General features: G+C 46.1%; 1 protein-coding gene across 2 annotated transcripts in view; it reads left to right on the plus strand.

Annotated features, from left to right (window-relative positions):
• The window catches only part of RPS6KA6 (ribosomal protein S6 kinase A6), a 499,939-nt gene that overhangs the window by 366,246 nt on the left and 108,599 nt on the right, over nucleotides 1-25,094 (plus strand). For both annotated transcript variants that reach the window (XM_078688489.1, XM_078688488.1), the window contains one exon: nucleotides 11,650-11,739. In XM_078688489.1, coding sequence (XP_078544615.1) covers nucleotides 11,650-11,739 — 90 coding nt within the window. The remainder of the gene's footprint in view (nucleotides 1-11,649; nucleotides 11,740-25,094) is intronic.

A 25,094-nucleotide genomic window follows, 5' to 3' on the forward strand; every position in this document is an offset into this window, starting at 1 on the left:
TCGTTTTGGGTTTACAGTTGTTACTGCACTCGATCAGGGTTTTGGATCGACCATGGCCCCGCGTGGGCCTTGGCCTTGGCCTTCGAGGACCACCTTAATTTTGACTGCATCTTTCCACCATGTCTTAGCGGTGATTGAATGGATATCATTCAGATACTGTCCTTGCTGCATGCGAAATATCCTCAGAGTGACCTCCATCAGTTCTGTAATTCCGAGCTCGAAATTGAGGATCTGCCACCAGTCCAACAGTCTGCGAGCATGGCACCCCTTGACACTGCTTTCAAGTTGAGGTGCCTGCCTCCAAGAGGCACACAGCCACCCATGCTTTCAGACAATCCCTGACTTCGGGACATGGGTCACATGGACCACTTACTTTTGACGCTCCGTCCAGATCTGGCTTGATGCCATTAAAGCCCTCTAAATAGACTGCTTTGGCGCCAGCTGCTCCGACACGGACCAGAACTTCAGCGTTTACTACATCTGCCTCGGCGACAACCAGACTCTCGGCACTGAAACCGAAGGTGTCCTTTGAGTCCAGACCTTTGACATCGGCCAGCAAGTTAGACATCTCTGCCGACACCGTTGAACTGATCCTCCACAACCTGCAAGATTCATTCATCCCACAGAGTCTGGATCCTTGCCCGCTCTCCAGGGTCTACTGCTGCTCCAACTCCCAAGCTCCAGCTCTCCTTTGAGGAAGCATTGAACGTTTCAGTTCCAGCAAAGCAGCGCAAAAAGATGGATAAGGCGCCCAGCCCTTTACCATTCTCCCAGCCATCTCCTCACCCTGTTCCTCAACTTTCTCCTTCCCCGCCTGCTTTCCAGGAGACCCCCTTGGTATTACACCCCAGCGGTCTCCTCACTCTGATATGGATGGAAATGGAGGATGGGATGATAAATATGACATTCCTCCACAAGGTGACCCGTGGAACTCGTATGAAACAGATACACCTGGGGATACAGACCTTACCATTACTCTGCCTGTCCCTCTATTCCGAAGGATTCTATATCCTATCAGGAGCTGGTGGGTAGAGCTGCCCTATTCCACAAGGTGGACCCTCATGCAGAGCCATTAGAGGAGGACTTCCTCTTTGAAACACTCTCCTCCACTCTCTGTTTTACTCAATACCTTCCCATGCTTAGGGGAATGTTATGACACTCGCCTGGCATTTTAAGGACCTCGTCCAAGCCAGGGTCATTACACCCAAAGTAGTCCAGAAATATACAGCTTCCCTTGCGGATACAATTTATTGATGGCCAACTAACATCTGACTCCCTAGTAGTCACTGCGGCTCGTAAGTAGGCCAACTCTCAGTAATCTGAAGGTAAAAGAATAGCTGTGCTTTCCGCCAACCAAGGGCGCATTGCCAGTGCCATTGGCCTCCTCTCACATTATCACCGTGCCCCCTAGGACAAAATGGAGGAGCTCCTACAGTACCTTGCAGAGGAAACCCAGGGATAGGGGGCATGAGGTAGTCACTGAAGACAAGCAGATTTGTAACACTACCAATCGCTGTGCCCTAGATGCTGCACACACTGCTTCCTGGGGAGTTAATTCTAGCGTTTTGTTATATTGGCAAACCTGGCTCTGCACCTCTTGTATCAAACCGGAAGTTCAGCAGCATCTTCAGTACATGCCAGCACCAGAATGTCTGCACATGCGGATGGCTAGCACCTTTTTGGTCCACAAGTTGACCAAATGGTAGAGAAAAAAAAATTATACAGAGACAGCTAAAGTGATGGGAGCCCTTCAGACACCTGCTCCTCGTGGCTCCTTGTGCTGCACTTCACGTTGTGGAGACTCGACGAACACCTCCCCCAAAGCTTTCCATTCTTACCAGCGCACCCAGGGACAGCAATCCTCTCTCTGGGAATACTTTACAGTATCCTACAGGGGCAATAATTCTAAAGGCAGAGGGAAATATGGCACCCCAAAGCAGCTACCACTGCCACCAAACCCTGACTTTTCCTTTCAACCCCAGACTCAACTCAGCTATTTTATACCGGTCGGGCATGCCTTCAAGGCTTTTTTGCTACATAGCAATCCATCACTTTAGACAAGTGGGTAGTGGATATTATTCAACATGGTTATTATCTGGAGCTCACTTCCATGCCTCCCAACATTCCACCTCTCAACCACAGACTGTCCAGAAAGCATCCACCTTCTTAAATAAGAAATCTAGGTATACCTTCTCAAAGAGGCTATAGAACCCGTTCCCAACCATCAGCTGTGCATGTGAGTGTACTCCCTGTACTTCTTTAAACCCAAAAAGGACAGGTCCCTCAGACCTATTCTGGACATCATACCACTAAAGAAATACATCCTATCAGAACACTTTCATATGGTCACCATGCGGGATGGTATTCTGCTTCCCCAGCTATGCCTACCTCACGGGATGGGGCCCATCTACAGAATGTGACTGTTCAAGGCCGATGGAAGCCCACACAACAGGGTCTCCATATTAGTTACTTGGAACTTTTAGCCCCCATCTAGTATTGAAGGCTTTTCTACCTCACCGTTTATGCAAAGTTGTCCTTGCACGGACATGACAGCCATGTATTACCTTCAGAAACAGGAGGCGCAGGTTCCCCACAACTCTTGCACTTATCCCTGGGCGTTTAGTGTTGGGCTCTCCGCCACAAAATTAATTGGTTAGCTGAGTGGCTTCCAGGGATGGACAACAATTTTGCCTACCTCCTAAGCAGGATTTGGCAGCAAGTCCACAAGTGGGAACTCCAGCCGCAAGCCCTCCTCCGATACTTCCACAGGTGGGGCTTTCCAGAAATAGACTTGTTTGCAACTGCAGAAAACACCAAATGTCCAAACTTCGCCTCCAGTATACTACACCCACAATCCATGGGCAATGCACTTTGGATGAGCTGGTCACGGATATTTGCCTAAGATTTTCCACCTCTCCTTAATTTTTAGAAATGGCCCGTGGGAATGGGGTCGCCAGGACCTAACAAGTCTTGGAAATGGGGTTGCACCGCCCCCTTTCCTTTATTTAAATGGGTGGCCCCGGGAAATGGGGTCTCCAGTGACTAACAAGGCTTGCGGAGGGGGCCATGAGCCCCCAGGGCTAGGCTCTGTGGTCAACCCCCTGCTGCTGAAGGCCAAAAGCCATGTGCAGTTTGGGGTTGGATGCCTTTCGGTGGGTTGGCCACATTCCTGGTCGTCCCCCGTCATGCACAACCAAAGGGCCTGCACAGTGTGGGGTTGTGTGCCTTCACAGGGGTTGGCCACACAGCCTTGCCACATGCCAGCCTTGTGGCCACCCATCCCCATCCCCTCTGTGCACGGGTAAAAGCTATGCGCAACATGGGGCTGGCTGCATGTGGAGGAGTGGGGGCCTGGGGGTTGGTGGCCACATGGTCTGTCCACAGGCCAGGCGGCCATGTGCAGCAGGGGTTGAATGTACATGTTACAATTAAATATCATTTTATATAGAGAAAAAATATAGAAATCCACTGTAAACAAACAATGGTTAAAGTAACGTTAAAGTTAGGTGAATTTGTCATTGAGAACACTAACGGTTTGAACTCAAAAAATGAACACAGAAATTCTTCAGTTATAGTTAACATAGCTAACTATAATTTGTGCCCCCGCCATGCACTGCTTATGACCTCACATATGACATCTCTCATTACATGGTCTGTGGCATCATTATGACAACACTGATAACATCATTCAAAGAGTGTGACAGTTTGCTTCATATTTTATGTAGCTTCGGGTAACTACCATATTACTTTTCTACCTAATTTTGGAAAGCCTGTGTCCAGCTAATTGGTTACAAAATGCATGTGCTGCCAGTACACCATAGGTGTGTAGAGGTATTTTGCACGCTAAAAGCCTTTGTATTGAAGAGTATCTCTGTGTGCAGATGAAAGTTGACTTGTGTTCATTATGTTCCACACAAAATGTTTGGTACTGCAGAAAGTGTTTACAGCAGGACAAAGGTTCTGCCTACTAAATACTAAATATTTTAATTAGCCGTGAGTTATTAGGCTGAATTGACTCAGCATGACAAATTCTACCTAACATAGAAGACTGTGTGCACCAGGGACTAACCTGCGTACATGTGGTTGTTTTGCTTCAGAAGATATACCTACATCCTAAATTGACCTACATCCTAAGATGGCCGACGGGTGAGGCGCTCTGGCCGGGAGCTCCCGGGAAAGGGTTTGCCTTTTACCCCTGGATACTGCCCTCCGGACACCCTCTAAGCACAGAGATCATTCCCCCTGCCATCTGGCCGCATCCCGCTGAATCCCAGATACCCAAGCCTGTAAACTGGTGTTCCTGATTCTCCGGGCTTATCGATCGTCTGAGGAAGCTTAGAATTGACTGTGCCCAAGAGCGCCGTGAAGCAGGAAACCTCGCCAAATTTCTTTCAACAGCAGTGAGTAGGACGCGGAGCGGTTAGAGGCTGCACAGGTGACTTGCTGTGCGGATGAGGGCTCTATCTGAGCCTCACTCGGACCCTCAAGCACCTCCTCGGTGCGACCGGAGCAAATTTGAGGTGCTGACACCCCTATCAAGAAACCATATAGGGGTTAAGCCCAATGACAGGAATTAGGTAGGGCCAAAAATACAACATATACAAAACAGTACCTGGATTCCCACTTTTTGTTTTTCAGAAAACCACACTATATTCTTTTAGTGGTTAGGTTATTTTATTCAACCTCTCATTTTTTAGTTTTTGATATTTTCACTGAATAGGAAATCTCTTCTATTCTCAGAAACACATAGAATTTATACAGTGAAATCACTTTAAATACACATATATACAAACACTTAAGACAAAATCAATTTGACATAATAAACACACTTATATACAACAATTGCTCCACTTTTCAAATCAAAAAAGCATGCTGCTCGATATATTTCATCACAACAAGCATCATGACCAATATTTGCCTATTTGTAAAGGACTATGAAAGATTATTATTTAATTCCTTAAATCTACGAGGATGCCTTAGTTAATTCCTTGTAATTCAAGAACAATGTCAAAAATGCCTTTGTAATTCAAGAACAATGTCAAAAATGCCTTTGTAATTCAAGAACAATGTAAAAAATGCTGAAATTATTTTGACATTGCACCCCCAAATGTTGTTGTGACCTCGCTCCAATATGGACCCAGGCCGGAGCATGTCCAGACCATATGGCGGAACGTTGCATCTGACTCAGAACAGCGAGGGCATATGTCAACCGACGTGGGGTACATACGGGCTAGTCTGTGGGGTGTTAAATATGTGTGATGTAAGAAATTAAACTGTGTATATTTCAGTCTGGTATTTGTGGATATTAGTTTGGGATATCCTAGGCACTTTGTCCATCAGTTATGGTGACTGCCGACTCACAGTCCCAGTGTGTATAGTGCAGTCACCACATGTCTGCTCTTCCCATGTGTGAGTAAAGTCTACAGCACCCGTGACCTGTCCGGTTCCTTCTCCGTGTTGCCCCACGCTCGTAGGAACTGTCGCGATAATAGGGCGTAAATCAGAAAAGTGCCCTGGGCATAACACCAAAGCTCTCTATCAGCCCATCTAGGTTCTGTAGCTATGCATTCGTGAATAAGTCGCCCAGTTGTCCAACCCCTCCGCGACCCATGCGTCCAGCTCCGGTCGGTCATGGAGAGTGAATGAGCCTGGTAGAATCTCAAACGGGAGCATAGGCGCATATGGCATTGTCAGGACCCTGGGTGTCACATATCGCAGCCAGATACTTCTAGCTGCCGTCATTAACAGGTTTCCCTACTACCTCTGCATTGGGGTAGTGCAGCCCGACAGCCATTCTATGATTGCTGTGCATCCTAATAGTATTGCCCAGCTGGACAGCTCTGCTCTATGGGCGTTCGCTATCCACCTCATTGGCCATTGAAGTTGTGCGACAGCTTAATAGTACTCGTAATTTGGAGCTCCCAGTCCCCCTTCTGTGAGTTGAAGGTATAATTTGCGGAGCGCCACACTTGACCTTGAGCCTCACTATATCAATGCAACAAGGAGCGACTCCAGATCCTTAAACATAGACCTCAGTAACTTATGCGGGAGGACCGCAAAAAAGTAAAGGAACCTCGGGAGCAAAAGTATTAGCTATAGCCACTCTGCCCATAGGAGACAAGGGTAGTCTGCACCAGAATGGCAATGCTGCATGTGCTCTGGATACCGCCCTACCCAGGTTCCCTTCCACAATGTCGGCACTGGAATGATAAACCTGCCCCCCCCAGATATTTAAATGAGTCGAATGCCCACTTTAGCAGGGTTTGGGGCATATCCTGCCTCTGCTCTAGCGAGACCACTTTCATGGGGAATATAACAGACTTCGGACAGTTAACTTGAAGGCCTGAGGCCGTTGCATGGGCATCCAGGAGCCCCATTAAGTCGTGTAGTACAGCATCATCTCCTCGTAAATACACCAGTGCATCATCTGCATATAACAAAATTATGTGCCAGTGCTTATCTGCATGGATACCCCAGTCCAACACTCACTGGCGAAGCTTGTACGCTAATGGCTCCATAGCGAATGCAAACAAGATAGGCGGTAAGGGGCAGCCCTGTCTGGTACCGCATTCAATTATAAATTTCAGAGATATGTCCCGCCCTGTCCGTACTCGTGCCTGCAGGTTTGTATACAATATACAAACCCAGCATAAATACTTATGACCAATGCCAAATTTGCTTAGCACTTCTATCAGGTATTGCCACCCTAGGGTGTCGAATGCCTTTTCGATATCCAGTGCTGCTAGCCAGGGGGTGTCAGTTTCGGTACGGGCCCAGACGGTGCGGGCAACAGACGGTGCAGGTTCAATCCAGTATTTCTCCCCAAGACAAAGCCATTTTGATCCTCATGTATCAAAAGGGATGCCATTTCCATAAGCCTATTGGCCAGCACCTTTCCGAGTATTTTATAATCGGCATTCAGTAGTGACAAGGGCCAATATGACATCATTTGCAGCAGATCTCGTCCAGGTTTGGGCAGTACCACCAATAGTGCCTCAAGCAATGAAGCTGGGAGCACTCCCCTTTCTTACGCGTCCTCATACATGTTCGATAACTGGGGCACTAGTTGTTCGGCGTAGGTGGAGTACAGCTCCGAGGGCCAGCCGTCAGTACCCGGGGACTTACCCGCCGCTAAATGTTTAATGGCATCTTGTATTTCATCCGCTGTAATAGGTTCCTCCAAAGAATCATGCTGAGGTTTTGTAACCTGCGGGAGGTGCACTGGTGTTAGGAAACTACGAATATGCGGGAGATTATCCGCTACAGGTGCTCTGTATATTGCTGCATAGTATTTGTAAAAAGAATCATTTATTGCCGCCTGTGTGTTTACTAGCGCCCCTTCGTTGTTGTATATCGCGGTGATGGGGGTTTGGGAAGCGTCAGATTGCCTACTGTGTCACCCTCTGCATGTTTCCGAGCTATGAATAATGTTTGTAATCTAGTGCACTCAGGCTGTCTGAGGTCTTCTTGTATGCCAGGCGCCCCAGCCAACAGAGGAACCACTTGGGGGTCTCTGGGCGCCAAGCCTTCACATCTTTGAATCTCCGCCTCATGTCTTTGCAAGTCCGCCAAAAGCGCCATGCGCGAGCCGTATGTCTTCTTGATGGCCTGCCCTCTAGCAAGCACTTTAAACGCATCCCATTCTATGCCTCTGTTCGAAGTCGTTCCCGCATTTTCCTGAAAATATGTGGTGATCGCCTGTGTGATGGCAGTGCGGAAGGTTATGTCTCTGGGTGCGGCCACAGGGAGACGCCATGTCGGGATCCTATACAGAATACAGTGGTCCTAAACCTTCATTAAGTGTAAGACAAATCAATTGTGTCAAAGCAAGTTTTTGAGCTCACATAGTGTATGCTCCCAGTAATCAATACATATAAGAAAATGATGTGCAGCAACCAAACTTATTCAAAACAACCTAATTTATTCAGTCCTAATTAGAAAGACAGTTGGATTCTAACTGTATTTTCATTTGAGTACGCACAAAGGATTTAGAGTGGTTGCTATAGGGTGAACATGGAGAAAAGGGGGAGTCTGTGCTAAAGTGTAGAGAAAGGGAGATTCCCAGGTCTAAGACTGTTATTGGGTCACCCAATTCTTGTAATGATTTGTCAGGATCCTAGCCCTCTGAGCACCCCTTGAAATGCGCAGCTGCAGTGGATTGTGATTGGATAATGCCTGTGCCAAATATTCCGAGAGTGCTACCGTAGCTAAGGCGTCAACCGAGCAATACATTGCATCAATGCGTGTGTGAAGATCATGCAGTGTGGAGTAATGGGAATTTCAGCGCGTTCCAGGGTAGTTGCATGTGGTCTACACATTCCCTCAGGTGTCTTGAGATTGGAATGGATTGTGCACCCAGGAGCGACGGCCGTGAACGATCCAGATCAAGATCGTATGTGCAGTTATAGTCCCCTCCCCATAGTGTTGGTGTTGTAGGGTGAGACAGCAAGGATGGCTTGAGTGACCGCAGGAACTACGCCTGCCCAGTGTTTGGGGCATACAGAGAGACCACTGCAAGTGGGGACCCATCCAGCATGCCCTCCAACATTATGTACCAACCCTGTGGATCAATGTGGGTGCATTCCAATTTCAACTGAATGCCTGGCGCTACCCATATAAGGGCGCCTCTGGCATAACCTAAATAGGAGGTGCCTATCACTGTGCCCCTCCAACGCTTACGCAGAGAGGCCATTGTTTATGCTGTGAGATGCGTCTGCTGTAGCAGCGCTATTGCTATTTTATGTGGGCGCAAATACTGATATATTTTGTGTCTTTTTACACATAATAAGTGTGTACTCGTTATTTGCCATTTGATCCCTGATAAGCAGAGAACAGAAGGAGCCCCACACCTGCAATCCCTCCCCCCCCAGCCATCCTGGACACTGACCGACCCCACCCCCGACCACCCTGCTGCACGCCCTCCTGCACAAATGCATTATGAGCCCCTTACAATAAAGAGTAATCAAAGAGTAATCAAAAATAACATTCCCGAACTCCCCACCCCAGGCTGGCTTGCCATCGGGCAAATGGCCACGTGCACTGCAATGCCATCAAACTTATTGTGATACAGTTGCTTTCTCAGCTTCTAAACTTTCTGTGGGGACACGGCTAAATTCTGTCCCAGCCTGGCCTTTGCTGCCATCTAATAATCAACCTGCGCTAAGATATCACATAGCTCAGCCCCCCCGTTTGAGAAAAGAATCTATATGGATCTGAACAGTGTAGCCCCCGAACCAAAATGTATACATTGTACCACATACTAATAATATTTAGGAAAAAAAGGTATATGCAGGGGACCTCCTCCGTCTGTCCACCATTCACCAGTTATATAAGATCTCATCCCCAAGAGTCTGTGCACTTCAGGAAATCACCCCAGCTCATTTGCCCTCTGTGGGGTCACCTCCGGACCTTCTTGTTTCTCAGCAAACTGTGAATCTGTTAGGGATACCGAGAATTAATGTCCTTCTTCCGAGTCTGAATCAGTTCTATTTGACACCACAGCATTATTAAGATGTTCCGCCGTCCTTGTAGCCTGTGCTCTCTTGGCTGCCACCTGTTTCATGGTTTGCTGTTGTATCTTGTTCTGCACTCGCCTTCTATTTGCACCTACTAGTTTCCAGGCAGGTCGTGGATCTGCCTTAACAGTGGGCGGAGGGTGCTCCAGGCTAGTTCGGTCCAACCCAGACCAAGCTTCAGAGTAGAGCAATATATGGTGGCGTCTTTGTGGTTAATGTGCAGCTTGGCTGAATATTGCAACGCGTATTGGATCTGGTGCTCTCTCAGGCATTGCTTAACCTCTGTATCCGAAAACGACACTGACCATCTAGTACAAGTGCGGATACAGAATGGATGCCAGTTAAAAAGTAGTGCGAGGCAGCAGCACAATGAAAAAAAACTAAAAGGCATAAACAAAACCCCTTACTGTTGAGTTCTGATGACAGAAAGGTGAGGCTATTTCTTCAAAGGTGGTTTGGAACGTAGCTTGTAAATGAGTTTGTACAGGCAGAGAGTTACCTTGCTTTAGCAAACAGGACTGAAGTGGAGAGTATTTTGGCTACTTCTCAATGTGTATATTTTTTTTAACTTAGGAAGATTTGTGAAAATCCAAGCTTGCTGTGTTAAAAAGTTTTTCTTTAAAGAGTGGTGCTTTAGTGGTCCTTTGGAATAGTGAGATCATTTTCCTCTGCCACCCAGGACAGTAGGTGGACTGGTGCTACAGGGCAGCCACCCCTTCCTCTGTTCTGAGCCACCACCACCTCCGGCATTCTCCCAAACCTCCTTCATCCTCTTTCTAGCAGCAGAGCCTCTTTGAACCATGCCATTACACAACCGGCAACGTCTCATGCCCTTGGCGGGGAGGATTGCAGCCTTGATTTCCAGCCACAAGATGTCCCATTACTAGGACAGTCTGCAGTAGAAAATAGTCACTGTTGTTGGCTTGGTGTATTAAAGTTCACCCGGGTGACGTTGATGAAATATCTCGGGCGTCGACAATAGCAAATATTTTTGGCTACACAGGTAAAGTATATAAAGTATGCTGACCTTAACTGAAACATGCAAATCTTCAACTTGCAGTTGGATTGGAGCTAGCAGGATTGGACTAAAGTTGGCAAGAATAATGCTAAGAGGAGTGAGGTATCCAACAGTAGGAAAGAGTAAGCCAAATGAGTTATTAGGAGGTATAATTCAGCACATGGGTTGCTTGGATTCAAGTAAAACAGGAAATACATGATGTTTGAGCAGAAAAATGCTTGAACTGAAGGGTCATTTTTAAAGGAGAGAGACGAAGAAGTGGGCAGATGGAGAAGATGCTTCTAGGGGCATTGTGTTCTTGGAATGGCATACAAAAGTTACCATCTTGAAATGGGAAGAAAAAGCTTTAATCTTTTATGTTATTTTAAGTTACGCAGATTTGTAGAGTGCACTATCACCCAGGAGGGTATCCTAGTGCTGAGCAGGTGTGAGCCAAGCCAAACCTGGGGCCTAGTGGGACTGTTCGAAAAGCCAGGTCTTCAGCTTGTCATGGAATTCAATAAGTGAAGAGAAGGATGTTACGAATAGTGACATGTCGTTCCACGCTTAAGGAGCAATGTAGAAGAAGGCTCACCTGCCAGATCTGTTTTATCCTATGGTGGGAGGTGTGCAACTGGGAGTCCTGACAAGTGGAGGTGTCTGGAAGGTTTGTAAAAGCAGATGCAATTGTTAAAGTATATTGGGCCGTTGTTAGTTGGTATGTAGTGCCTTGAAAGAGTGGGGGAGAAGTTTAAATTGTGCTTGTTTGTTTATGGGGAGCCAGCGGAACTCCTTCAGGAGTGGGGAGCACGGTGTGTGGTAGGTTGAGAGTAAGCCTGGCTGCCGAGTTCTGAATGGTCTGCAACCTTCTGGTGAATTTTTTGTTCATCTCGGCATAGAGGGTGTTCCTGTAGTTCAACTTGCTTGTGACCAGAGCGTCCATGACGGTTTTCGAGGTTTTCCAGGTGTGTATCCGATTTATCTTGATTTTTCCATAAACATTGTTGTTACCTGGGAGTAGAAATGTTCTCATACCCTTTGATACTTTGGGTTTCACATTTTCTTTCTCAGTTGAAAATATCACTTGATTGTCGTCAATTTTTCCTTCTTAAACTAAAGCTGTATTTCTCTATTTAGATTATAGATAAAAGCAAAAGGGATCCATCTGAAGAAATTGAGATTTTGATGCGCTATGGACAACATCCAAACATCATAACTTTGAAAGATGTAAGTACCCTGTTAATTTTGCATTATACCATCTCACAGTTAGATGTCCTTGAGTCGTTATGAATGCAATAAAAAAAACTCCTAGAATGTTCTTATCCCTTATATTTTGTTTTATGTGCCTCCTGAAATTAGTTTATTATTTCAAAAATTGTTATTTAGGGGTCACACACTTTCTCTGAATTAAACACAAAAAACTTTTTAAAAGAAATAATTTAGAATAAAATGAAAATGACAGCTTTGGGAACTTTTTTTATGTTCAAATCATTTTTATTGAGCAAGAAAGGGAGAAATGAAAGTAAGGTACACACAATAATACATACATTCATGAATCATTCCGTAATCAGGTAAGTGAAATAATATAGTGCAATTACAAAATACAAATGCAAATTACAAAATACAAAATATAAAATACGAGACCACAAAGCGTGTAGAGGACAGATGGCATATCTATGATTAGAGTACGCATTTGAGTTGGCATTGGAAGCACATTGTTGTATACGCTAGAGATCGTCTTCATTCAGAGCCGCATTCTCTAGTATGGGGACTATATCCGCTAAGCCACATCATAAGAGACATTAAAACGAGCATATGTGGGCTAGAAAGAAAAACAAATATCATACATTGTGTTTCACTGACTGTAATCTATAGTGAGTAACATGTGGTGTTGTAAAATGCCTCTATACCAGTTTCTTATGCCGTACCTACCAGTTCGGCTTACTTTAGAAAGTTACAAAAGAAAGTTACAATAGCGTCCTTGTCACATACTTCCAGTGTTGGTGGAGATTGTCAGACATACAAACGGTATAGGTAACTACTTACGGTGGTTCAAACGAGAAGGAAGAAGCGTCAAGAGCGTTCCACAATTTTTTGTTGGATACAATCCATGGAGAAGAGTGCAAAGCAGTGTTGTCAGACCCTCTGATGCATGACATCCAATCTTTCCATAGTTTGAATGAGACCTCCGAGGCACTTTTCTTTGGGAACTTTTAACTGCAATAAGTATATGGTGTTTATTGATTTTCTCATGTTGTTACCATTTAACAATAACAGTGTGTTCGAGGCATATGGGCTGCAGATGGTACATTTATGAATAGATCGCCATCTGGTGTTGGGCTCGGATGATTGCACTTTGTTTTTCTTCTGGAGAAGTCTTTGTCGTCATAGGTGACTCCTCCTCTCGGTGTTAGTGCGCATGGGCATCGGCTCCATCCTTAGATTGTTTTTTTCCGCCATCGGGTTCGGATGAGGATCGAAGCGCTCCGGACCGACTTCAACAAAGAAGGTTATAACCGGCGCGTATTCCTTTCCAAATCGACGGTATCGTTATCGAACGCGACTTCACTCCATACCGACGCGATTCGAAGGACGACGACTACGAGAAACTCGACGTAGTCCAGCCCGGGGTCCATGGAAAGGACTCCATTCAAAAAATGTCCAACGTGTGGTGCTAAGTTCCCACACAAGGACCTACACGAAGTGTGCAACCTCTGCTTGTCCCCTGAACACGAATCCAGGGACTGTGAGGCCTGTGCAGCGTTCTCGTCAAAGTCGACGATTAGAAACCGTCGAGCCCGAAGACACGAGGTATCGAGAATGCAGTCACAAGCAATCCCGGAGCTGTTCGAGGACCAGCACCCAGAAGAGGAGGAAGAAGAGGCCGACGAGGCGGGGTCAGAAGCGGACGAGTCCGACGTCGAGGAAATCGACGTCCAACAAACTGTGAGTGACGACGTCCCTTTACCGAAAAACAGACCCCGCACGGTGTCGACCCCGCCCTCGAGCCCGGTCAGACAACCGAAAAAAGTTTCCAACGCCCCGCCTTCGAGCCCGGCAACGAAACAGAAACCGAAACACTCGGTCCCCCATCATAGTGGTTCCGGTTCCGATAAACCGACCACATCGACACCGAAGCACCAGGTCAAGGAAAGCTCGAAGTCGAAGCAGTCCATGTCGACACCGAAGCACGCTTCGGCGCCGAAAACACCCTCGACACCGGGGACATCTTCGATACCGAAGAAGTCGGATCCGAACAAAACTTCGGCACCGAAAATACAAATGGACATTTCAAAGAAAAAACACCTTTCGGAACCGAAAACTGCGGTACCGACACAGGAACACGGAACGGATCCTAAACAAAAGACTTTGTTTATTGACCCAAAGACTGGCAAAGTAGTCACAGAACTACCTAAAAAGAGGAAACATGAACATTTGGACGACAAGGCTCATCCAAAGAAGAGAACAATGGGGACGAATACAACTCCTCCCCCTTCTCCCAAACCTCACACACCATCTTCGCCTCTTCCTCACAATAGGCCAGATATTCCTCCCACACGTCCATCTGCACCTACAACAGATGGAGAGAGTGACACAGGGGAGGGGGGACACCCTGGGGATGATGAGGACACAATCCCAGAGGAGGCAGACCCATGGGAGGAGTATAATGTGGGATCAGGTAATGATACCGACCTTGAGTCATATCCCTCAAAACCTTCACCTCCTGATGACAATACTGGGTTTGCACAACTCATTACTAGAGCAGCAACATTTCATAAGGTAGACCTACATACAGAACCTCTAGTACAGGACTTCTTATTAGAGACACTACCTACTGCACAAAAAACATCAGGAACACTACCAATGCTAAAAGGCCTTCTCAGTCATACATCAGAGATATTCAAAGACCCAGTGAGGGCTAGGGTATTGAACCCAAGAATTGATAAAAAATATAGGGCAGCTCCAAAAGACCCAATATACATTAAGGGACAAATTCCTCTAGACTCACTAGTGGTCACAAACGCTCGCAAGAGAGCAAACTCTTTATCTACAGGAGAAGCGCCACCTCCTGACAAAGAGTCTAAACTAATAGATGCCTCTGGCAAGAGAGTAGCATCTCAAGCGGCAAACAGTTGGCGCATAGCTAATACGCAAGCACTACTTGCAAGGTATGACAGAGCGCATTATGATGAGTTAGAAACACTCATCAAACATCTCCCTAAAGAACATCAAAAGAGAGCTGATCAACTTATACAAGAAGGGAAGTTAATTACTAACACTTCAATAAAGTGCGCCCTAGACGCGGCAGAAACTGCGGCAAGGTCGACAAATACAAGCATCATGTTAAGGAGACATGCATGGCTCAGAGTGTCAGGATTCAAACAAGAGGTACAAACCTCGTTACTTAACCAACCTTTTGATGGGAAAACACTTTTTGGCACAGGGACAGATGAGGCCCTAGAAAAAATGAAAAAGGATACAGAAACGGCTAAATCAATGGGAGCATTGCAACAGCCGACACAAAGAGGTTCCTTTCGTAGATCCACCTATAGAGGAGGATCCAAAAGTACAGGTACAAACCAACAGCAAACCTCTTTTACACCTACATCACCCAGAGGTAATTCTAGAGGTGGATACAGGGGTAACAACAACAAGGGTAGAGGTCGCGGAAACAACAACAACCGCAACTCTCCAACCCCAAAACAGTGACTTCATAGAGCTTCCCCCAGACCATATAACACCGGTAGGGGGACGCCTATCACAGTTCCTACCTGTCTGGGAAAACATCACATCAGACAAGTGGGTAAGACAAATTATCCAACATGGTTATTGCCTAGAACTCACAGCTACCCCACCAAACATCCCCCCCCAAACAGCGTCCAATGAAACAAGATCACCTGACACTGTTAAAACAGGAAGTAATATCACTGCTAGAAAAGCATGCCATAGAGAAGGTTCCACAGCACCAACAGGGAACAGGAGTATACTCCCTATACTTCCTAATCCCCAAAAAGGACGGGTCTCTAAGGCCAATACTGGACCTAAGACCTCTCAACGCATACATAAATTCGGAGCATTTCCACATGGTCACGCTCCAACAAGTACTTCCTTTACTGAAGAAAGGGGACTTTCTTTCTACACTGGATCTAAAAGACGCTTACTTTCATATCCCTATTCACAAAGCCCACAGGAAATACCTCAGGTTTGTGGTAGAAGGACAACATTATCAGTTCAAAGTCCTCCCATTTGGTGTCACGACGGCACCAAGGGTGTTCACAAAATGCCTGGCAGTGGTAGCAGCTCACCTAAGAAGACAACAAATTCATGTCTTCCCATACTTGGACGACTGGCTAATAAAAGCCAGGTCGCAAGAGGAGTGTCTGCAACACACACAAAAGACAATTCAGCTACTACACCAGCTAGGGTTCACGGTGAACTACACAAAGTCACACCTACAACCAAACAAAGTTCAACAATATCTGGGGGCTACCATAGACACAGAAAAAGCCAAAGTGTACCCCAACCCAATCAGAGTCCAAGCAATGCTTACAATCATTCAGAGATTTCAGCCACAACACTCACTAACAGCAAGAGTGTTCATGCAGCTATTAGGCATGATGTCATCCTGCATACTGCTAATACCATATGCAAAACTACAAATGCGTCCGCTACAAGAATGCTTAGCGACACAGTGGAATCAGGCTCAAGGACAGATTACGGATCTGGTGTTGGTAGACGACCGCACACACCGCTCTCTGAAGTGGTGGAACAGAACAAACATTACCAAGGGGCGGTCGTTCCTAGAGCCAATTCCACAGGTGACAATAACAGCAGACGCATCGCTCACCGGATGGGGAGCACATATGGACAAATACACAGTACAAGGAAGGTGGAGTGTGCAGGAAAGAACACTGCACATCAACTATCTAGAACTACTGGCAGTGTTTCTAGCATTGAAAGCCTTTCAGATACATGTTATCCACAAAGCAGTCCTGATCAGAACAGACAACATGACAGCAATGTATTATATTCAAAAACAGGGGGGGACGCACTCTCTCCAATTATCCAGACTAGCACAGGAAATTTGGAGATGGGCCATTCCTCAAAACATCTATCTGTTAGCCGAACACCTACCAGGAGTTCAAAACCAGATAGCAGACATCTTAAGCAGACAGTCGGAACAAATACACGAATGGGAACTGCACCAACAAATACTACAGCCATTCTTCCAAAGATGGGGACAACCAGAGATAGACCTATTTGCCACTCATCAGAACGCAAAATGCCAAAGCTTCGCGTCCAGGTACCCACATCACCTGTCGCAGGGCAATGCGTTATGGATAAATTGGTCCAACAAATTTGCATACGCTTTTCCCCCTCTCCCACTAATCCCATTAGTGGTCAGGAAACTGCAACAACATTCAATGACCATGATACTAGTAGCACCCACGTGGGCAAGACAGCCGTGGTTCACCACGCTCCTGCAACTCTCACAACTGCCACATCAAAAGCTACGAATTCTACCCATGCACCTTACACAGAACCATGGAGAAATAATGCACCCAGATCCAACTCAATTGAACTTAGCGATCTGGCTCCTGAAATCCTAGAATTTGGGTACTTAGATCTCCCCCCAAATTGCATGGAAATAATTAAACAAGCGAGACGTCCAACCACCAGAGCATGCTATGCAGCTAAGTGGAAGAGGTTTGCTATACACTGTACTAATAACAATATCAACCCTCTAGACGTATCAACAAGGGAGATTATTTGCTACTTGTTACACTTACAGCAATGTAATCTAGCGTACACATCTATCAGAGTACATCTAGCAGCTATAGCAGCATACCTACAAAACAGGCAGCGCATATCACTGTTCAGAGTACCAGCGATAAAAGCATTCATGGAAGGTCTTAAAAGAGTCATTCCACCAAGATTACCACCTTCCCCAGTCTGGAACCTCAACGTAGTACTCACCAGACTAATGGGGCCACCCTTCGAACCTATGCATAGGTGCGAAATACAATTCCTTACATGGAAGGTGGCATTCCTTATAGCCATTACCTCACTCAGAAGAGTAAGCGAGCTACAGGCATTAACAATACAAGAACCATTCCTACAGATACACCAGAATAAAGTGGTTCTTAGAACAAACCCAAAGTTCTTGCCTAAAGTAATTTCAGCATTCCACATCAATCAGCCAGTGGAATTACCAGTCTTCTTTCCAAAGCCACAGACGGTGGCAGAAAGGGCTCTACATACACTAGATGTTAAAAGAGCCATTTTGTACTACATAGAAAGAACACAAGACTTCAGGAAAACTAAACAACTATTTGTAGCATTTTCCCCAACACATAAGGGCAATCCTATCTCTAAAGCAGGCATCGCAAGATGGATTGTAAGATGTATACAAATATGTTACATTAAAGCAAAGAGAACATTAACTGTTCCTCCTAGAGCTCATTCCACAAGAAAACTAGGAGCATCTATGGCATTCTTAGGGAACATTCCCCTAGATGACATATGTAGAGCAGCAACTTGGTCTACACCACATACATTCACAAAGCACTACTGTGTTGATGTACAGGCTGCACAACAAGCCAGAGTGGGCCAAGCTGTATTAAAAACTCTATTTCAGACAGTTGCGACAGACACTGGTGACCACCGCTAGGGAGGTAACTGCTGTACAATCTATTCATAAATGTACCATCTGCAGCCCATATGCCTCGAACGGAATATGCTACTTACCAGTATGCATCTGTTCTTGGCATAGAGGGCTGCAGAGTGGTACATGCCCTCATTGCCTCCCCGGAAACCTGTGTCTGTCCCAACATTATCTTATTTAGATACATTTACATGGGCATATCTTTATGTACTACACTACACTACTCCATCTAACCCTACTATGGCAAAACAATCTAAGGATGGAGCCGATGCCCATGCGCACTAACACCGAGAGGAGGAGTCACCTATGACGACAAAGACTTCTCCAGAAGAAAAACAAAGTGCAATCATCCGAGCCCAACACCAGATGGCGATCTATTCATAAATGTACCACTCTGCAGCCCTCTATGCCAAGAACAGATGCATACTGGTAAGTAGCATATTCCTTAGCATTTATTCTGCTGCACCAGCCTACAATGTATGCATTCTGTCAGTTTGTTTTGATAGAATGATACAAGCTAATGATGTAGCTTCAGTGTTAAGTCTCTGATGCTTGACTAGATTACAGTATTTGTGTGTGTCCCAATCACTTTGATTTTCCATAGGATCCATTAATTGCTAATACTTATAATAAGGCAAAGTGGGTTTGAAATCAGCCAGTATTAATAATAAAGTTAAGCAAATTGGACCTGAACATTGTTACACTCAGCAGCTCCATTGTATTTCTAAATATGAGCATGTGTTCTATGAGGCAGCAGTCCACTGTTCTATAGTAATAAAGAACAAAGTTACCTTTTCTGATGGATACTTGTAACTGCAGATACCTCACCTTGTAAATTTTCCCCAGGCATCAGACTGGGTTCTGAAACTTCAAACCAAGACTCCTGCATGGCAGTGGGTGGTGTTTGCGTGGCATCTTACTGATGTCATTATGCTCTGGAAGGGGAGCCACATATAGGCACCAGCCAGGCATGCTGACATCTTTTGACGTGGATCTGAAGATACCCCTTCATCTTTTGACATGCTTTTCTACCTAAATGTTCACCATGCGAAAGACTCCCAAAACAGCAGGTTTTAAGGCTTTTTGGGACTATAGAAAAGATATTTCCCTAAGAGGTATAAGTATACCTGTGGATCAGAACATGACTCCAGGACCTACGATGACTGCGCCCAGATGAACCCAAATGCCATACAGACCGCACAGCAAAATTCTGTTGCCAAACATTGAAAAACTCTACACCACAATCAGTTGAAGTCAAAAGGTAGGTTGTGCTCTCAACGTTGTTCCAGTGGCAGATATTTGTTTGTGGTCGAAGTCATCGTGTAATTTGAACAAAAAAAATAAGTAATCAAAGTGGACTCAGCACCTTCCAGATGCTCTCAAACTCCAGACAGGGTGCCAAGGTGTCAATGTGCCTCCTGGTCTCACTTACGATCCCTGTTGCAGTCCATTCCAAACTTGTGTCTGATGCACCGTAATATTGGTGTCTGTTAGGGTGATGCCTTTTGTGAGGCCATGCCGCTGATCTTTGGCACTTTACCACTCCCCTGTGGCGCACCATCGGGCCCAAGTTTCCATGATGGCCTCCAGTCAGATTTATGCCAGCAGGTCCACCCTCAGCGCGGTCTGTGCCTTCCGGACCGTCTTCAGGTTCTGCACCTGTCCCGGTGCCGACGTTGGTCTCAGGTCGGCCGAGGATTCTTTTCACATTGATGCTGGTGTCGCCAGCTCTGGAGGAGCAGTGCAGAACTCATCCTGCTCTCTGATGCTGAACCAAACTCATCCCAACCTCAACCGAGGCCAAGTCCTTATTTAATGGAGCACAACCTTCTGGCAACCCCTCTGATTCTGACACCTTGTCTTTACCTCGCGGCAGGGCACAGGTATTGCACAATAGCTTTGGCAAGGACTCAGATGTGAAAGTTTTGATGAACTGGATGATTTGTCCCAATATATAAAGAGAACATTGGTATGAGAAGCTACTGGATACCAAAGATCTGGACACCTCCCCAGCCCCTGACCTGGTTTTCCCACCTGGGGAAAACACCTCCCTTGCTGTTGTGATGCAGCAGGCAGCCGAAGTGCTTGATTTACACCATCTAGGTAATGACTAATATCCTCACAGAGGTCCTTTAACTGTGCCAGTCACATACATAACCTATCTTACTTGTCAACTGGGCCCTCCTGGAATTTTTTTTGTGCACTTGGGCAAAACAATGTTCTGGTCCCCTAGTGAACAGACAAATCGCTCATTGCCATAGATAACAACAGACTAACTTTCATACACAGCACCATAAACCTGAGAGCTTGGCGGTACAAGCCTACACAAGTACAGTGAATCCTAATGCCTTACCCACCACCCCACATGATTGTGAGTCAAAATGCTTTGACGCTTTTGGGACGTGTATGTACTTGTTTCCCAACCTTGCTCTCAGGTGTGTTAACACCAGCTACCTTTTAGGTCGCTATTCACCTTATGGGACTCTTTGGCCCTCATTTTTTCTGCTTTCCCAGATGATCTGTGGGCAGCACTCCCTAGGGTATTCAGGATGAATGTAACACCACAACGTTTGTCATCTGCTGCTGCTTGTACACAACCAGCTGCTTCAGATTGGCAAGTAGAACAAGCATGACACTTTGGTGCCATGCCTGGATGTAGTCTAGGTGCTTCTCTGGAGATGTCCAAGCATCTTTAATGATCATCCCATTCAATGGCTCTTGCATTTTTGGTGAGAAAACAGGTTCAGCCCCGGAACGATTTAAGGACAGGAGGGCCACTGTATGTTCCTTATGTCTGTGTGCACCCACCAGGCAATTCCACCATCAATTACCCACTCTGCGGCTATGAAAGGGATTTTCACTTCCAGTGGCGACAGACCGCAATGCCATCCCAACAGGACTTCCAGCGTTCTTGTGGCCATAGTTGCGGCTCACCATGTCAACACCCAGGGCATGAGGGATAATGTGCAGCTTAGACCCCACCCGCCCTCTACCAACCTCAGCCAAAAGATCGCTTTAGTATATCCTTTCTGGCACACAGCCACCCTGTTCGAGACAGGATCCTACATTTCCCAGGGGATGGCAATCCATCACTTTAGACAAGTGGATCCACCAAATCGCCCATCAAAGTTCCGCCCTCCCTCTGCTTTCCATCCCGTCGCACCTTTCACTTCCATCCAGGCAGTTAATGCCGGCCCACCTGTCCGTTTTCCACAAGAAGGTGCAGGCCCCACTAGTCAAAGCGACCATAGATAGGGAACTGGCATCAAAAGTAGGTGTTGGGTGTTACTCCTGCTACTTCCTAGTGAAAAATGAGGGAGGCCTTTATCCTATTTTAGATCAATGCCCTCTCATCACCTTCCTGCAAAAGGAACATTTCAAGATGCTCATGCTACCCCAGGTCTTGTCTTCCTTCGACTCCTGGAACTGGATGTTGGCATTGGATCTACAGGATGCTTTGTTCCATATCCCCATCCTGCAGTCTGACAGGCAATACCTGCAGTTCACAGTAGGCCAGGAGAATTTTCAGTTTGCAGTGCTTAATTTTGGCCCCACCTCTGCCCCTTGGATGTTCATGAAAGTGATGATGGTGGGCGCAGCTCACCTCCGGAGGTTGAGTGGTACCGGTCTTCCCCCTACCTCGACGACTAGCTGCTGAAGGCAAGAGCACCCCAGGCAGTGGTCAACTACCTCCAGATGACGGGGAACCTTCTAACATCATTGGGGCTAATTATCAACGCTGAAGTTGCACCTGAATCCTTGCCAGACGCTCCTGTTCATTGAAGCCATTTAGGATATGTTATTGTTTTATGCATTTTCCCTAGAGCTGAGAATTCAGCACATTCAAGCTATGGTCTCTGTGTTAGATCTCAGTGTGGATGACTCTGAGGATGTTGGGCATTCTGACATCCTGCCCCTTAAGCATGCCAGACGGTATATGTGGGATCTGCACTGGGAACTAAAGTGCCAGTGGGCACAGCACCAGTGGAATCTGTCAGATTATATCCAGATGTCAGAGCAGACTGCAAATATTCTGCAGTGATGGCTGCTGCAACACAATTGGGTTAGTGGCAGACCCCTCTCTGTACCCCACTTGAATTCAACAGTGATGATGAATCCACCCCTTCTTGGTTGGGAAAGCTACCAGGGAGAGGTGGAGATCAGAGGCCTCTGGTGTCCGGCAGAAGCTCAACTTTACTTCAGTTTGTTGGAGTTTCCGGCAATTTGCTTTCCGTCGAAGGCTTTCCTGCACACCAACAGAGAAAAGCTGGTGGAGATGCTCACAGACAATACCACCCCCATGTGGTACTGCAACAAGCAGGGCCAGTTGGGGCTTGAGTCCTGTATCAACACAAAAAGATGATGGACTGAATGCTGAACATTGTCAAACACCCACCCCAGTAAACAGATATGTGCCTATATCCATAGTTTTTGTGCTCACCATGCCATTCTGAACCCAGTTATATGCAAATATGTCTTTTCCCTGCTCCCCATGGGAACAGCGCAGCCCGAACTGCCAGGCATTTCCTCCCTGGACCGGAAACAAGCATCCTAGGACCGATTTCGGGTTATCACCCGTCATTAGCCAGGCTAGCAAGAATCCATTTGCATAGTGAGCATGGGACCCACGTCTGGGTATACCTTTCTCACTTGGGGCAACTAACACCACAAAAAGATGATGAACGGAAAACTGACCATTATCTCTACTCCTCTTGAAGAGCCTGGACTGCAAGAGATTTTCTCTGGTAGTGATCCACCTAGCAAGATCGCTGAAGACCACAGCTTGACACAGCTCACAGTGAGAAAGTGAGAACAGAAGCATTTTAAGACCTTTTTAAAGTTTGAATCTTAATTTTAATTGTAGTTACTTTGAAGGGCTCCTTATTATTGGCACCAGTGGCGCATTTTACTGGTTGCTACATAGCTATTCATCCTACCTGCCTTCACTAATACAGCATAACTCCATCAGGCGGTTGCGTCTCTCTCCGGTCCACCACGAGTTCTTCCCACTTGAGTGGAGGGAGTTGGTGCGTAGAGGGAGAGGCTTTGGGCACTTCCGGTTTTCGGGGAAGTAGAGCGGCGGTTAGGGGTCTAGCTGTTGACCTCTCCTACATAAACGCATGGCTGGCACAACGTGCCTAAGGCAAGCCCATCTGTGCCTGTCCACGCCTGGACTTCTCCAGGACCCCTGTTCGTCCTGCAGCAAATGTAGGTAATAAGGATTTGGTGAGATATACGAGGCAAGAACTCCTAGTCTTCAGAAAAGATGACCTAGATAACTGCACTCTTTTACATAACACCATATTATGTATGACACTGGAAGGCCCCTTCACATGTAGATTATGCCGCTTTCATAGCGTGAAACAAGCTACTCTTACTCTTAAGATTATGATGCCCAGTGGGAGTAACTGTCAAAGTTGCCACCTCGACCAGACTGATGCCTCTCCCCTTATTCCTCTGGAATCTCAAAACTGGAACTGTCAATTATGTAATGTGAGCTCTCTGTCAAAACATTCAACAGAAATATGGGACCTGTTCTCATCCAAACTTCCTGACATTGGGTCCCAATAGGAAACCTGGATAAAACCCAGCTCAAACCCAGCTATTGCTGTGGCTCTCCCAGAAGGATATCGGATCCAAAAGTTGGATACAGCTTTCAGGATGTGGGAGGGGCATAGCTATTATCCATAAAGAGTCCATTAAAGTGTATATACTTGATCAACTAAGTAATGATACTTTGGAAATTTTGGTTTTTAGAATAGACCTGCTCTCCCACCATTGCTGGAAAGGTGCTCTGGTCTATCTACCCCCAGGGTCCCTCTCTAATTTCTCGCTTCAACAAATGGAATTTATTCTAGCACATGTGATTTCAACTAGAAACTTTCTGCTTCTAGGCGATTTCAATATCCATAGCGAAGACACCACACACCAAGACACTGCTACCTTTCTGGCAGACCAAACCTCATTTGAATTAGGTAAGATCAATTGTGGCCCCACTTACATAGAGGGACATACGCTAGATATTATCTTTACCAACTCCCCTTATATCATCTGTGGTGCCACCTCTCCACTCACTTGGACAGAACATTCACTATTCGAGTTCTATATTAGGGGCCCGGGACACTTACCAATTCTCGTATTAATTCACCTAGGTGGCGTAGGCAGTGGTACAAACTCACGCCTGAGGGTTTTCAAAATACTTTCCTTAGCCCTCAAAATTCTGATACAGATAATATGGATGAGTGCCTAGCTTATTTTAACTCTACCATCAAAACCACCATCGAGCGTTTGGTCCTGCTGAAAAAATGCTCCAATCCATTAATCGGTACATTTATAAAGCGCACCACTCATCCGCGAGGGTTTCAAGGCGCTGAGGGTGGGGGGGTGGGGGGGGTGCTGCTACTGCTCGAACAGCCAGGTCTTGAGGTGTCTCCTGAAGGTGAGAAGGTCTTGGGTCAGTCGGAGGTGGGTGGGGAGAGGGAGCTCCAGCGTAGCCAGGCGTCCTCAAACAGACTGATTCTCTCACAATCTCCGAACAGAAAAGAGCAGTTGTAAAAAATTGGAAGGACTATGGTGTTTATCACATCACTCACAGGATAGAGAAAGATACAAACTAGTACTGGCCCAATACCATAAAAAACATTAAATATGCTTGCAGAACCCATATAGTGCATGAACTCGAAAAAGCAGGAAATGGCCCTAAAACCTTCTATCAGATCTTAAAAACCTTCACCAACCCAAAGGCATGATATAAAGAACAAATACCCACCCAAGCTCTATGTGACAAACTAGCAATACATTCTACCCCAAAAATTCAATTGATCTACAACAAAATTACTGCAACTGGAAGCCCTCATATTGTATCCACGGCTAACCACCATTCAGTTGCAAACAATGCACACAGGCTAGATACATT

Source organism: Lissotriton helveticus, chromosome 4_1, assembly GCF_964261635.1.
Source record: "Lissotriton helveticus chromosome 4_1, aLisHel1.1, whole genome shotgun sequence".
NCBI classification, from domain to species: Eukaryota; Metazoa; Chordata; class Amphibia; order Caudata; family Salamandridae; genus Lissotriton; species Lissotriton helveticus.